At 43.5% G+C, this 12,648-nt stretch overlaps 1 protein-coding gene across 1 annotated transcript; it reads left to right on the forward strand.

Moving 5' to 3' along the window:
* Nucleotides 1-3,888: 3,888 nt before the first annotated feature.
* Nucleotides 3,889-12,336, forward strand: LOC136631973 (zonadhesin-like). Its single transcript, XM_066606489.1, has 4 exons — nt 3,889-3,914; nt 6,258-6,336; nt 7,261-7,308; nt 11,599-12,336. The coding sequence occupies exons 2-4, from the start codon at nt 6,297-6,299 to the stop codon at nt 11,988-11,990; spliced, it is 480 nt and encodes a 159-aa protein (XP_066462586.1). The 5' UTR covers nt 3,889-3,914; nt 6,258-6,296; the 3' UTR covers nt 11,991-12,336.
* Nucleotides 12,337-12,648: the final 312 nt, after the last annotated feature.

A 12,648-nucleotide genomic window follows, 5' to 3' on the forward strand; every position in this document is an offset into this window, starting at 1 on the left:
CCACTTGTATGTCGCGTCCGCTCTGCGTCCTGCGTCTAACAATGGGCAGATTACCCTCCGGCTATTTAGGGTCGGCCTCGATACGTCGGGTAGAATGATGATCTTATTCCCATAAGAGTTGACCGGGCCCCGCTCCCATGCCAGGCGGAGAATCTCTTCCTTCTGCCTATAAAAGTGGACACGACAAATCAGGTCTCTTGGTAAATTTGTATTCTGGACCCTCCCACCGAACAGGTGGTGGACCCTGTCCAATTCCATTACTCTGTCTTCCGGGCGATGTAGTAACTTGTTAAACGCTGCCGTAACACAGTCATGCAGAGCTTCTGATGGAATGTCCTCCGGGAGACTTCTGAGCTTTAGGCTATTTTGGTGGCCGCGATATTCAATATCGTCTAGATGTAGTGTCAAATCTCTGAGCTGCTTTTGTTGCTTCTCTACCGTGACGACAAGTTGTTGAAAGTCCATAGAAGGAGCGCCTGCAGTCTGTTCCAGAGTAGTGACCCGCTCTGCAAGTACCTGCACAGAGTGGTGTACCGCATCAATGACCACCTCATGTTTCTCCTCAATCCGCCTCAGCTGCATTTCCCGATCCACTTTAGTGGGTAAAGCGCGCATCATGACCCACAGCGCCTGCAGGGTTTCAGTGTTATCTATAGGTAGTTCTGATGGGTCATTGCGGGCAGCAGGAGCAGCAGACAGCACATTGCTCCCCAGCACATTGTGGGGAGTATGGGGCAGCCTCATGGCTTAGGCTGTGTGCTGCCTTGGTGGGACTGTGTGCTGGCCCCTGGGCTTTATACATAGCCCTTTCTTCCTGCTGGGGCTCCTGGATGGTGGTAGGGGTGCTTGGGGGGCCCTCCGGTGGTGGCTTCCCGCTCCCTTCACTAATCTGACCCGGCATCTGAGGAGTGTGCCACGCCGGTAGCAGTAATTGCTATCCTGAGAGTAGAGAGGACAGCTCCACGTGGTGTCCCGGCGCCATGTTGCTCAGGTGCCTCTTGCTTTCAGCGGCTCCCACGGCACTCAGGAACCTGCTGATTGGTTTTCCCACTGCTGCTGTTGGGTCTCCCCTCCACTTCCCTCCTCTGGTCATCGCAGGAAAGGGCTCGATATAGCTGGGGTAAGGTCTGCTGATTGATCGGCGGCAGCAGAGCTCCTGGCTGTGCGACCTTACTCCTCCATGTCCAAACCACGCCCGCCTAGCCTATACTTTTCAATCCCACAAAAAAAACCTGAAATGTATGCTAGTCAAACGTCTCCATAGTTTAACTATGTTCAACCTATTATAGACTATGGATCCGTGAAGCCCTACATTTTCATCCATTTTTCCAAAAATGTGTGCATTTCACAGATTACAAAAATTTAAGTGTGGATGGCCCACAGACACTATATGCTGCTGATGAACCAGTGCAGTCCCCATGAGCGCCGCTGGCCAGTCACAACAGCATGTAGTGTCCTAGACCACCAATGCATACTATTGCACAAGGTGCATCAGGTAGCCAGAGAAGCGGTGCGGCCATCTTTATTTTTCCAGCACCAGAAAGTAATTTTTAGTCAGTTAAAAATATGTGCTGAATAAGAATGGAAATTACACCCGTGTGACCGGGCCCTAATGGTGGTCTTCTGAGTAAGTCCTTACCTACAACCCCAATCAATTGGGATCCACAGTCTGGGTTGGGATGACCTCTCTTTAGGAATACAGCCCCACAACCAACATTACGGTCCCTAAATTGTTGCCTATTGGGAATGGAAAATGGTGAAAGTCCAGTGTTGGATAAAAACGTTTCAGCCTTTATTAACCCCTTAAGGGCCAGGCTGTTTGGTACCTTAAGGACCAGACACTCTTTAGGGATTTTACCCATGTAGTAGTTTAACTGCCCTATTTTTTTACCTTCAGCTACCAAAATTATTTTTGCTGCATTTTTTTTCCATGAATAGGGCTATTTTTAATATCTTTTTCACCGACTTTTCTTTCTGTTTTTTAGTTTTATTGGTAGTGAAAAGCTTAAAAAATGATTTTTTTAACAGTTATAGTTGTTTTTTTAAATTTGTATATTTACGCTAAATTAAAGTACAAGAACGGGTTCCTCATTTTGTTTTGGACATTTTGATATATAATATGTATGGTTTTGGATTACAGGGCGCACAGGGCTACGGTTTTGGTTGGCTTTGGCTTTGGGTCATTTTCTTTCTTATATATATATTTTTATTTTATTCTGTAATTTGTTTTACTGATTTATGTAATTATTTTTTTTACTATCTATGTCACCCATGACGTCATATTAGGTCTCTGGGGAACATTCGGATGCTTTTTGTTTTTGTTATTTCATATTTTCCCCTGTAGCTGAGGCATTCATAGGAGCCTCAGTTACAAGGAGAAACATCCCCTGTGGTGACAATAATCACTGGCAGAGCTTATCAGGGTTGGTGGGACCCTGTGCTCTGCTGTGCCAGGGGATCTCAGCGTTCACGTGACTGCCAGCTTGCGTTGTGTAGTTATACTTCCACTTTCACTTCTTAGTACATAGTGCTCATTGAGCGCTGTGTACCCAGAAAGTGAGAAGGCATAAGCAGTTAAAAAAAACCCTCCTGCCTTCTCCTCTGGGTTGTTAGCTGTAACTAACACTTGACAACCTGACCTGCTTCTGATTGATTGCAGAAGCACGGGCTTTAATCCCCCCCACCTAATTGAAGCCCAGGACCAAGCGCCGTAAATTTACAGTGCTTGGTCCTTTCTGGGTTAAACAATCCAGACAAACATGAAGGAACAGAAAGCATGTGCTGTCTTACATGTTTTAGGCAAGCATATTGCCCTTAATCATAGTGATTAAGGGCAAAATTATTAATAATAGTGTGCCAGGGACCTAAGACAACTTTTATAACACTAAATAATGCAGTTACCATATCAGATACCAATTTTACACATTGATAGTGATTACAGTGCAGTTGCCTCCAGATATCACAGATGATGTCTCCTCTGAATGCTGTCATTACAATAAATTGGGCTAGCCGGAGCATGATGTGGCTTGTAGTTCTACAACTAGTCATCACTGAACATGAGACTCTAGCATGTCCTGTAATGTAATTAATGGAACATGCTGAGAAATGTAGTTCTGCACAAGCTGCATGTAGTCCCATCTATGTTACCTGGTGTCCCTCCCCTGCAGTCTCCTTTTCAATTTTCTTGCCCTGCTGTTTCCAACTGAGCTGAGGTGTCCGCCTTACTATGTCCCCCCTCTCTGGCTCCATTACTCACATTGCTACACCACAGCCAGTCAAAGCCTCTTTCGGAACATATCACAGACTGGCTCCTATCATAGCAGTAGCTTCATGAGGACCTGCGACTGTGGTAAGGAGGGCCTTTGGGCCACCCCATTGGGTGGGTCACAATTTTGACCCCTTCGACCTCTATAGCTACGCCACTGGATATCACACTGTCACATAGTATGCAGGGGAGGGAAACAGCCAGCTCATTAAAAATGTTAGTGTGGTGAAACGGGCCTATGAAAAATTGCAATCGCTGTGACCCCTATAGCTATGCCACTGACCATGCCCCGCATATAAGGATAGGGTCTTCTTATGTGACAGAGAGGTTCTTTAGTGTTACTGCTAGCTCAGGATTCCCCATAGTCATACTATGAGCAATATATTCTGGTTCAACTAGTTCAATCACAAAACCTGTTCAGTATTCAAAACATTGTGTGGAAAGAACAGGTGATGTCATCATAACTAGATCCTCCAATATTGTGTAAAGAATTTTATGAGCTGAACAAGATGACAAACTAATCATATTTGCATATTTAATCATTAGAGGTAATAACTAAATATGCAAATATCCAACCAGAAAAGGCTGCTATAAATATAGGGCCAGCAGCTGAGAATCACACACAACTGTTCCAGAACCCGACTGGCAGGTAAAGCTATCCTGTTATACTATTCTTCTTCACTGGCTTCAGTGTGTGCAGATGGAGCAGATAAGTTTGTAATTTGGTAACACTTCTGGTGACTGCATTGCTTTATTTACAATTTTTCCAGATGACTTCAGATATTTCATTATTGTATTTCAGTCATCTTCATGTTGCTCCAAAATTTAAAGGGGTTTTTCAAATTATTTATTTTATATAGTTTTGAGCTCCACATGCCCAAAACTATATAACAGAAATATACTCATTGCAGTGCCGGACCGCCATTTGGGCAGCCCAGCGCTGAGGCATCTGACAGGTGACGTCATCCGGCCAGCCCCGAGGCAGGTTCACAAGACATCACTTGTGCTGTCCCTGCAGGCTTTCTATTGGCTGCAGCCGTCACATGGGTAAACAAAATTCACATGAATGCTGCAGCCAATGTAAACAGAGGACTAAAGTGATGGCCAATAGCGACAGGGAGGCAGCACACAGAGGGAGGTGTGAATTTTTTTTTGTTGTTTTACTCACACCTCATCCCCCCAGTGCCATCAATGTTAAAAATGACAGAAAACCCCTTTAAAGGGGATGTGTCATCAGAAAATGACCTATTATGCAAATCACGTTTCTGTGTTAAACATATTTTTTAGACTTTTTGGTGATTTTTATTTTCTTTTTAAACTTTCAGCCACAGTCTATATTTTTAACCCCTTAGTGACATGGCCTATTTTGGCCATGAGGACAGAACGATTTTGGGGTGATTTTCATCTCCACTTTTCAAAAGCCATAACTCTTTAATTATTCTGTCGACATAGCTGTATGAGGGCTTGTTTTTTGCATGGTGAACTTTAGTTTTTATTGGTACTATTTTTGGGTAAATGTAATGTATTGTAAAACTTTTTTTTTTTTCTTAGAGAAGGGCAGGGAGAAAAAAACGTATCAATTCTGCCATTTTTTACAGCATTAGGGCTTATTCACATGAGCGTATATTGGACAGCGTTTTCACGGCCGCCCGATATATGCTACCACGTGATGCACTGGATTCCAATGCATCGGATCACACATGCGTACTCCCGCAGGGTAAAAGCACCCATCCGGGTGCTTTTAAACTGGGCAGGATGCCATCTTCCTGGCCGGATTATGGCCGCTGCCATTGACTCCTATGGAAGCCAATGACAGTGACTGGAGAAGGGAGGTAGGAGAGAGTTTAGCAGCGTGACTGCTAAACTCCCTCCCCCTTCTCAGCTCCTCTCTGCCCCTTGCTGCTGTTTGCAATGGGACAGCACGGGATGGGGTGGAGCTAAGCGGGGCTGTAGGGGGCAGGAGGCTAGCTCCGCTCTCATCCCGCCCACTCCCACTGCAAAAAGCCAGAGGGGAGGAGATAGGAGGTGAGCCGGCAAGGAGTAAAGAAAGGTGGAGGGAAGGGGGAGATAGCTCAGCCGAGCTAAGCTGTCTATCCCTGCCCTACGGCCTATATGCCAAGGCCGTGCATCACATGGTAGCATATATCGGTCGGCCGTGAAAACACCAGCAGATATATGCTTATGTGAATAAGCCCTTAAACATACAGCATAAATGATATCATAATTTTTTTTTCCCGCGGGTCGGTACGATTATAACAATACCAAAAATATTAAAATTTTCTTTACGTTTTTGCACAATAAAAACACTTTTTTTGGAAACTAATATTATTTTGACAATAATACATTCAAAGTCTCGTAACTTTTTATTTTTCCATGGATGAAGCTCTGTGAGGTTTGCGTGACGAGCTGTAGTTTTTATTTGTGCGTTTTAAGGTACACACGGCTTTATTGATCAGTTTTCTTGCGTTTTTTTTTGGGGGGGTGGCAAAATGAACAAAATAAGCATTTTGCCTCCGCGTTTTAGGGGTTTTCTTTATTGCTTTTACTATGCAGGATAAATAGTGTGTTCAATATATTGTACAGTCATTATGGACACGATGATACTAAATATATTGGTTTAAAAAAAAAATTATAGAAATAGGGGAAAATGCACAAAACCATTTTTTTTTTATTCCTTTTTTGGTTTTACGCTATTTTTATATTTTCTTACACTTTTTATCTCCCTGAAGGGGACTTGAATCATAGTAGCTAAGATCATTATGATAATGTATTGAAGGACTTCTGTACCTCAATGCCTTATTGCTTACAATAGCAACTAAACACTATTATGAAGCCTAGGAAAGATGGCCGCCCCCATAGTCATATATAGGCAACAGAATACAAAATTCTACAATCAGAAAATAAAAACAGATCAGAATAATGGAAATGTTTCTCTACATCGGCTTCTGCTTGTGAGGTTGTCTTATGCTCTTTGCCTTTTGTTATTTGGTAGTCAACCGTGACCAACTCAGCTGTCCTATCCGGAGACATCATGGGCTTCTTAAGATGGAACGTACTTTTCTTGGTGGCAGGTAAGTGAACCCTCTGCTGCTCTTGCTTGTTTTATTGTTTCAGATTCTAGAGCTTCTCCTGGAGTTTCCTTGGGTGTTTTTTGCCTGTTTTTTGCAGATTGGGTGCAGGAAGGTGTTCTCCGCCTCCCACTGACTGTGTACATATGCAGTCAGTTTTGATTGCAACATTTAAGCAGTTAACTGCCAGAGTTAACTCTGATCGTAGCAGTTACTGGTGGCTGTGAGCTGTCAAAAACAGCTGATAGCCACCAGGTTTTGAGCGGACTTGGCTCCTGAGCCCACTCCATACACTCTCCATGACTGCATGACACATATTTACGGGAAGGGTTTAAAGGAGTATCTACCTATTTTCCAAAGACAACACTTTTTGTCCCTGGGCTGTACCTGATACAGCAGCCCATCCCCATGGATGTGATTGTGGCTGGGATGTAATGCCGTACATAGCCCATAGACAAGAGCAGCCCTGGTTTGAGAAAAGAAATTTTGAAAAAAACGCAGACCTCTATTTTCAATCTTGCACATCCCCTTTAAGGAGCACACTCTAAAGTGGCCTTCTGGTCCTGTGATGAAATGTTGTCCTGGAGCAAGAGGACAGGGGTTATATTACCTGGTATCCTCTTTTATTCCTGTTCAGTTTACCCAATATACACAGTGCATTAGTAGTCTAAGACACTACACACTGCTCTGATTGGCTAGTGCTGCTCATGTGAGGAGCACTGGCCAATCAGAAAGCAGCATGCAGTGGCCATCTTAGATCACAAAAGTAGGGCCCAAGAACTGATGAATGGGTAGCTGTATGGGAATAAAGGAGGACACCATGTAATAGAAACCATCAGAAACCAGTGACATTTCTGATCATGAAAATGTTTTTGCAAAATAAATGAATTTTTCTAGTAATGAGATCTCTTCCTCCTTCTCCTTCAGTCCTGCAGCAGCAGATTGACAGATCCAGTCAACAATTGACTCCACCAAGTATGTATAATTGTCTAATGGTTCCCCTCCATCTAGTGCTGACTAAATACTGGGGCATCAGTGCCTACGGGCACTAAAGAAGCCGATTGTAGTGTGCCACCTGTGCCGTCATACAGCACAGATCAGCTGTCTGAATGGGGCGCCGCTGAAGGCTTATGTCCACTATGAATACTCACTGTATGGCAGTTTTATTAAGCATTGTACACTATGGTCACTAGATTATGGCATGTATGGAGCTGCTGTTTGGTGCCTGTATAGCGATATTAGTTATATATTGCATATTAGTGTCATTAAAGGGGTTGTCCCGCGGCAGCAAGTGGGGTTATACACTTCTGTATGGCCATATTAATGCACTTTGTAATGTACATTGTGCATTAATTATGAGCCATACAGAAGTTATAAAAAGTTTTTTACTTACCTGCTCCGTTGCTAGCGTCCTCGTCTCCATGGAGCCGACTAATTTTCGCCCTCCGATGGCCAAATTAGCCGCGCTTGCGCAGTCCTGGTCTTCTGCTTTTCTGAATGGGGCTCCGTGTAGCTCCGTGTAGCTCCGCCCCATCACGTGCCGATTCCAGCCAATCAGGAGGCTGGAATCGGCAATGGACCGCACAGAAGAGCTGCGGTCCACGGAGGAAGAGGATTCCGGCGGGCATCTTCACCGGTAAGTATAGAAGTCACCGGAGCGCGGGGATTAAGGTAAGCGCTCCGGCAAGCTTTCTTTAGGTCCCTGCATCGGGGTTGTCTCGCGCCGAACGGGGGGGGGGGGGGGGGGGGTTGAAAAAAAAAAAACCCGTTTCGGCGCGGGACAACCCCTTTAAAGGGGCTAGTGAGAAAAACAAAAAAATATGGGCTGGGCAGGTGAGAAAATAAAAAAGGGCACATACTCGCGTATCTTCGCTCCCCCAGGACCCAGTTGACCAGCTTCCACAGCCCAAAGTTACTGTATGTATAGAGTTGGGGATTTTGGTGACAGACTGAGCATAAAATAGCACCCCCTTCCCCGAAGACCATGTAAGGCTTTATGCATATGCGCCATTTTTGTTGCCTTTTCCAGAAATATGCATATAGCCACGGCACAACAAACAAGATGGCAGATGAAAATTACTTAATTAATCAGAGTCCTGTATATGCGCTGTCCTATATAAGTCTACGGGATTCTACAAAGAGTCATATTTTCGGCCAGCACAAACTGTACAGGTGGGCACCGTGGGAAGCAGCAAGCGGGTTACTATGACAAACACCTTACCTGGCTTCCTGTCATCTACCCTAACAGCAACATACATTTGTTTGTGGTGCTTTAGACAGGTGACAGATTAGAGTACCTTTACATGGCACGATTATCACTGGAAACAGCAAATTTGTGCAATTCTCCCCCCCCGCGTACAAGCAGCCCGCGACAGGGCACTGAGCAAGAACATCGCTCACTTCTTAGAGTTGCTTGGTTTATAGCAGGGCTAAACAGAAGTGCTGATTGGCTTGTAGACACAGGAGTCATTGTTCTTTGAGTAATGGCCTATTGGCAGTGAATGCAGGTGGGTGGCCAGAGTGACCTTCGACCCGCTGCACCTCAAATCATAGAATGACTATCGCTCCTCTGTAAAACAGAAAGTGGCCGTATACTTACTAATATAAGTGGGCAGGTAGAAGCACCACATTCCTCAACATGTAGATAGCCAAACTGCCATATGGAGGAGCCACTGCTCAGGTGAAGGTACTGATGGACAACCACTCACACACCTTACTTATATTGAGAGTGCGGATGCTTAGTACTATTCTTGCATAAAAAAGCATATATAGTGTAGCAGGCCATATGGTACATGTAGTGCACCATGCAGGCTTACAACCTAATAATGACGCCATGTTTTAATCCAGTGAGCTGCCCTGCACCCCAAGGGTGAACCATACTGGCACCCTGGCCTTCCCCAGTGTTCAAAGCCGCACTGCATGCTACTGATAAATATCAATAAATACAAGGTATTGGTTACAATTTTTACCAGAATACACAAGCTAACAACCCACGTCAAGGGTCCTCGTTTACTTGGGAGTCCCTACACTATTATCAATAAATGCAGGCTATAAGTCATGATCGGGTACAAACATTTGCCTGCATGTTCACTTGCCCAATCCATGTAAATATGCCCCTAATCAGCCAACAAACCAGCAAAAGCTAATTTGTTAGTTGCTTTGATCTTTTATGTGGGCATAAAAAAATAGTCATTTGTTGGCAGAACACAACCCCTTTTGTGAACAGAGGCCTGTGTGTAGAGGAATGTATATATAATCCTACAGTCACTGATAAATTTTCTTGGTTCTTGCTCATCGTCTTGTTGATTTTGGCTTTTGTGAAGTGGTGCTAGGTGGGGATTTGGTCTGGCTGGGTTTGGCTGGGGGTCCTTAGGCATAGCATGGCTTTGTGATGGCAGGAGTTTGGACTGCTACTTTGTAGGTGGACCTGGAATGACAGCGCCCTCTTCGAGATTGTGAGGCACAAAAGTAGTCTGCCTAACTCAGCTCTTTAGGTATTACCGGGGAGGGAGGCTAAAAATTAGGAACAGCAAGAAATAAAAATCAGTCATTATCTATTAAATTAGTCCAATAAACAGTGACCTGGATACTTGACTTCCTCATCTCCATCCCTTGTTTCTGGGTCCTGATGCCATCCAGCATCAGGGTGTAGAGTGTGGAGGTGCAGACCCATCGTCGGGACCCAGTGCAGCGGTGCACAGAGCAGAACAAGGAGTGAGGATGATCAGTACATCAAATATTCTGGTCTGAGGACTAAATATTTTTTGTCTGACCTGGGATCTGAATAAAATTAGGGGTTGGGTCTGGGGTCAGAAATTAATACTGCGGGGCTGGTCTGGGGTCTGAATTAAGTTAGGGGTCGTATATAAATATAGCAGGCCTTGGATACAAATATATTTAGAGGGCCAGTTTCTAACTGATCCCGCTCCATACAAGGTGCGTGCCGGCTGTCTATGATAGCGCTGATGCTGATGCTGATTGCGGCTATTATCCCTCTAAATCCCTCTAAATGCAAATTCTGACAAAGTAATTTTAATGCCCCGATCGTTGTGTGGGGGTCCCAAACAGCCCTTCCACAATTAGATCTTCTGAAGTCCCCCAGGGCTGCCCTGAATAAATGCCCATCAAGGCATGCCTATGGCACACCTTCATGGACTGCCTGTCAACATGCAGTATAACGCAAAATTGTGGTATTACATTATACTGTATAAGCAATCAAATGATCACAATTTCAAGTCATAGGGACTAAAAAAATCTAAAAATACATTTACATAGGTGTATTAATTGGTAAAAATAAAAGCAAGTTAAAAAAACAAAACATTTTCCTAAATTAATAGAAAAAAATAAGAATAAAAAAACAAGCATATTTGATATCGCTGTGTACATAGAAGTTCAATCTATCAAAGTAACACATTAATTATTTCGCACTGCGAATGTCGCCAGAAAAAAAAATACACACTTCCAGAATTGCACTTTTTTAGTCACCTTGTCTTCAAGAAAAAATTTTCTAAAAAGTGAACAAAAAGTTACAAGCCCAAAATGGTACCAATAGAAGCTATAGGCCATCCCCCCGAAAACGAGCCCTTACACATCTATTTCAATGGGGGAAAAAAATCATGGTGTTCAGAAAATACTTTTTTTTCCAGAGATATTTTAATTTTTTAAAGTCAAACTATTAATTTGGTTATTGTAATCATATTCTCCCATAGGATAACTTCCCCATGTCATTTTTGTTGCAATATGTATGCCATGAAAACAAGACAAAGATGTCGGGATTGCATTTCTTCCATTTAACTTCACTTGGAAATGTTTTAAAGTTTTTCAGTACATTAAATAGCACCAATGAAAAGTGCAACTTGTCCTGCAAAAAACAAGCCCTCATACAGCTGCGTCAATAGAAAAATGAAAGTTTCGATTTTTTGAAGGTGTGGAGGAAAAACCGAAAATGAAAAAGACAAAAGGCCCCATTCTTAAGGGGTTTCTGGGGTCCCAAATTAATTTTGTGGTTTGATATTAAAATAGGAGGTCTGAATATGTTTAGTCCCGCCCTTTTATATAGGCCATACCTATTAGAAAGGGCACTCTTATTTTTTCTGTGACCTGCTGCTCAAGTATCACCCAGTGAGAGGCTCTTCCAGGGCGCCATCTCTGTATATGGTGTAGTACATTGTAATACTGTACCCTATTTAGAGGGCACAGAAGGTACGGCAGACGGTGTGATCCAATATAAGGCTCCGTAAATAAATTGTGTTTCTATTTCCACAGATCTTAATTGTCCTTCAAACAGTTCCGCTGCATGGGTTACAGACTGTGACTTAACGTGTGCGAATGTAGATCACAGACAAGATTGTGACTTAACTGAGAAACCCGGGTGTCAGTGTAACCAAGGACTCTACGCTCAGACCGGGACATCTGGGGAATCCGTAAACTGTGTCGAACCTAAAGAATGCAAAGCCAAATGTGGTCCCAATAAGTACTTTAACCCGCAGGCAAACGTCTGCCAACCAACATGCGAATGGCCAGATTTCCCTGCAACGTGTAAATTTGCTCCAGTACCAAGATGTGTCTGTAAGAAGGGATATATCTTTTCTCAAACGTATAACAATGCATGTATAAAACTGAGTAAATGCAATAACCCTAAAATTAAGTCATACTAGGGGAGGGGTCTCTCATTTAAGACTCTCACCTATTATCCGGAGTGAAGAGCGGCTACAAAAGGTGGTTCTCTCTTTGGGGGACTCAGTACGACTATTGTCTTCAGACATCCCAATGATTTCTATGATAACTGTGTAATGCTTCATTCCCGCTGTGGTGGTGCTGTTGTGGAAACTGAAAACCCATTGTAATGTTCAGTTCAGCTAATCATTGGGGTCTCAGCAACCCCCCTCCCCCAAGCGAAAAGTCTAGCCTATGGATACTGCAGCTTTAAGGGAAGAGAAGATCTAACATGACTTTTTTGGTCCTGTAATTACTGGATGTCCAATAAAGATGTGTAAACCCTCATACTGACTGCGTGGATGGATTTATTTATGATACAGATAGTTGCATAAGCAGAAATAATAAAAAAGAAACGGAAAATGAAAAACAAAATTACATTTCTAATAAAAACTTGATTTCTATGATTTATTGGCGCCATTGTTACCTGCCATCATACGGGAAGAACACAGAGGAAGTCATAATGTTGAGGATTGTCTTGTGTAGGTGCATATGCGCGGACCTCATCACAATATATTTGTGGAACAAACTATGTATTATTTGGCACTGATAGCAGGGTGAAAGTTTTAGGGTCACTGAATTACTGTTGGGGGGGGGGAG

Source organism: Eleutherodactylus coqui, chromosome 6 (genome assembly GCF_035609145.1).
Source record: "Eleutherodactylus coqui strain aEleCoq1 chromosome 6, aEleCoq1.hap1, whole genome shotgun sequence".
NCBI classification, from domain to species: Eukaryota; Metazoa; Chordata; class Amphibia; order Anura; family Eleutherodactylidae; genus Eleutherodactylus; species Eleutherodactylus coqui.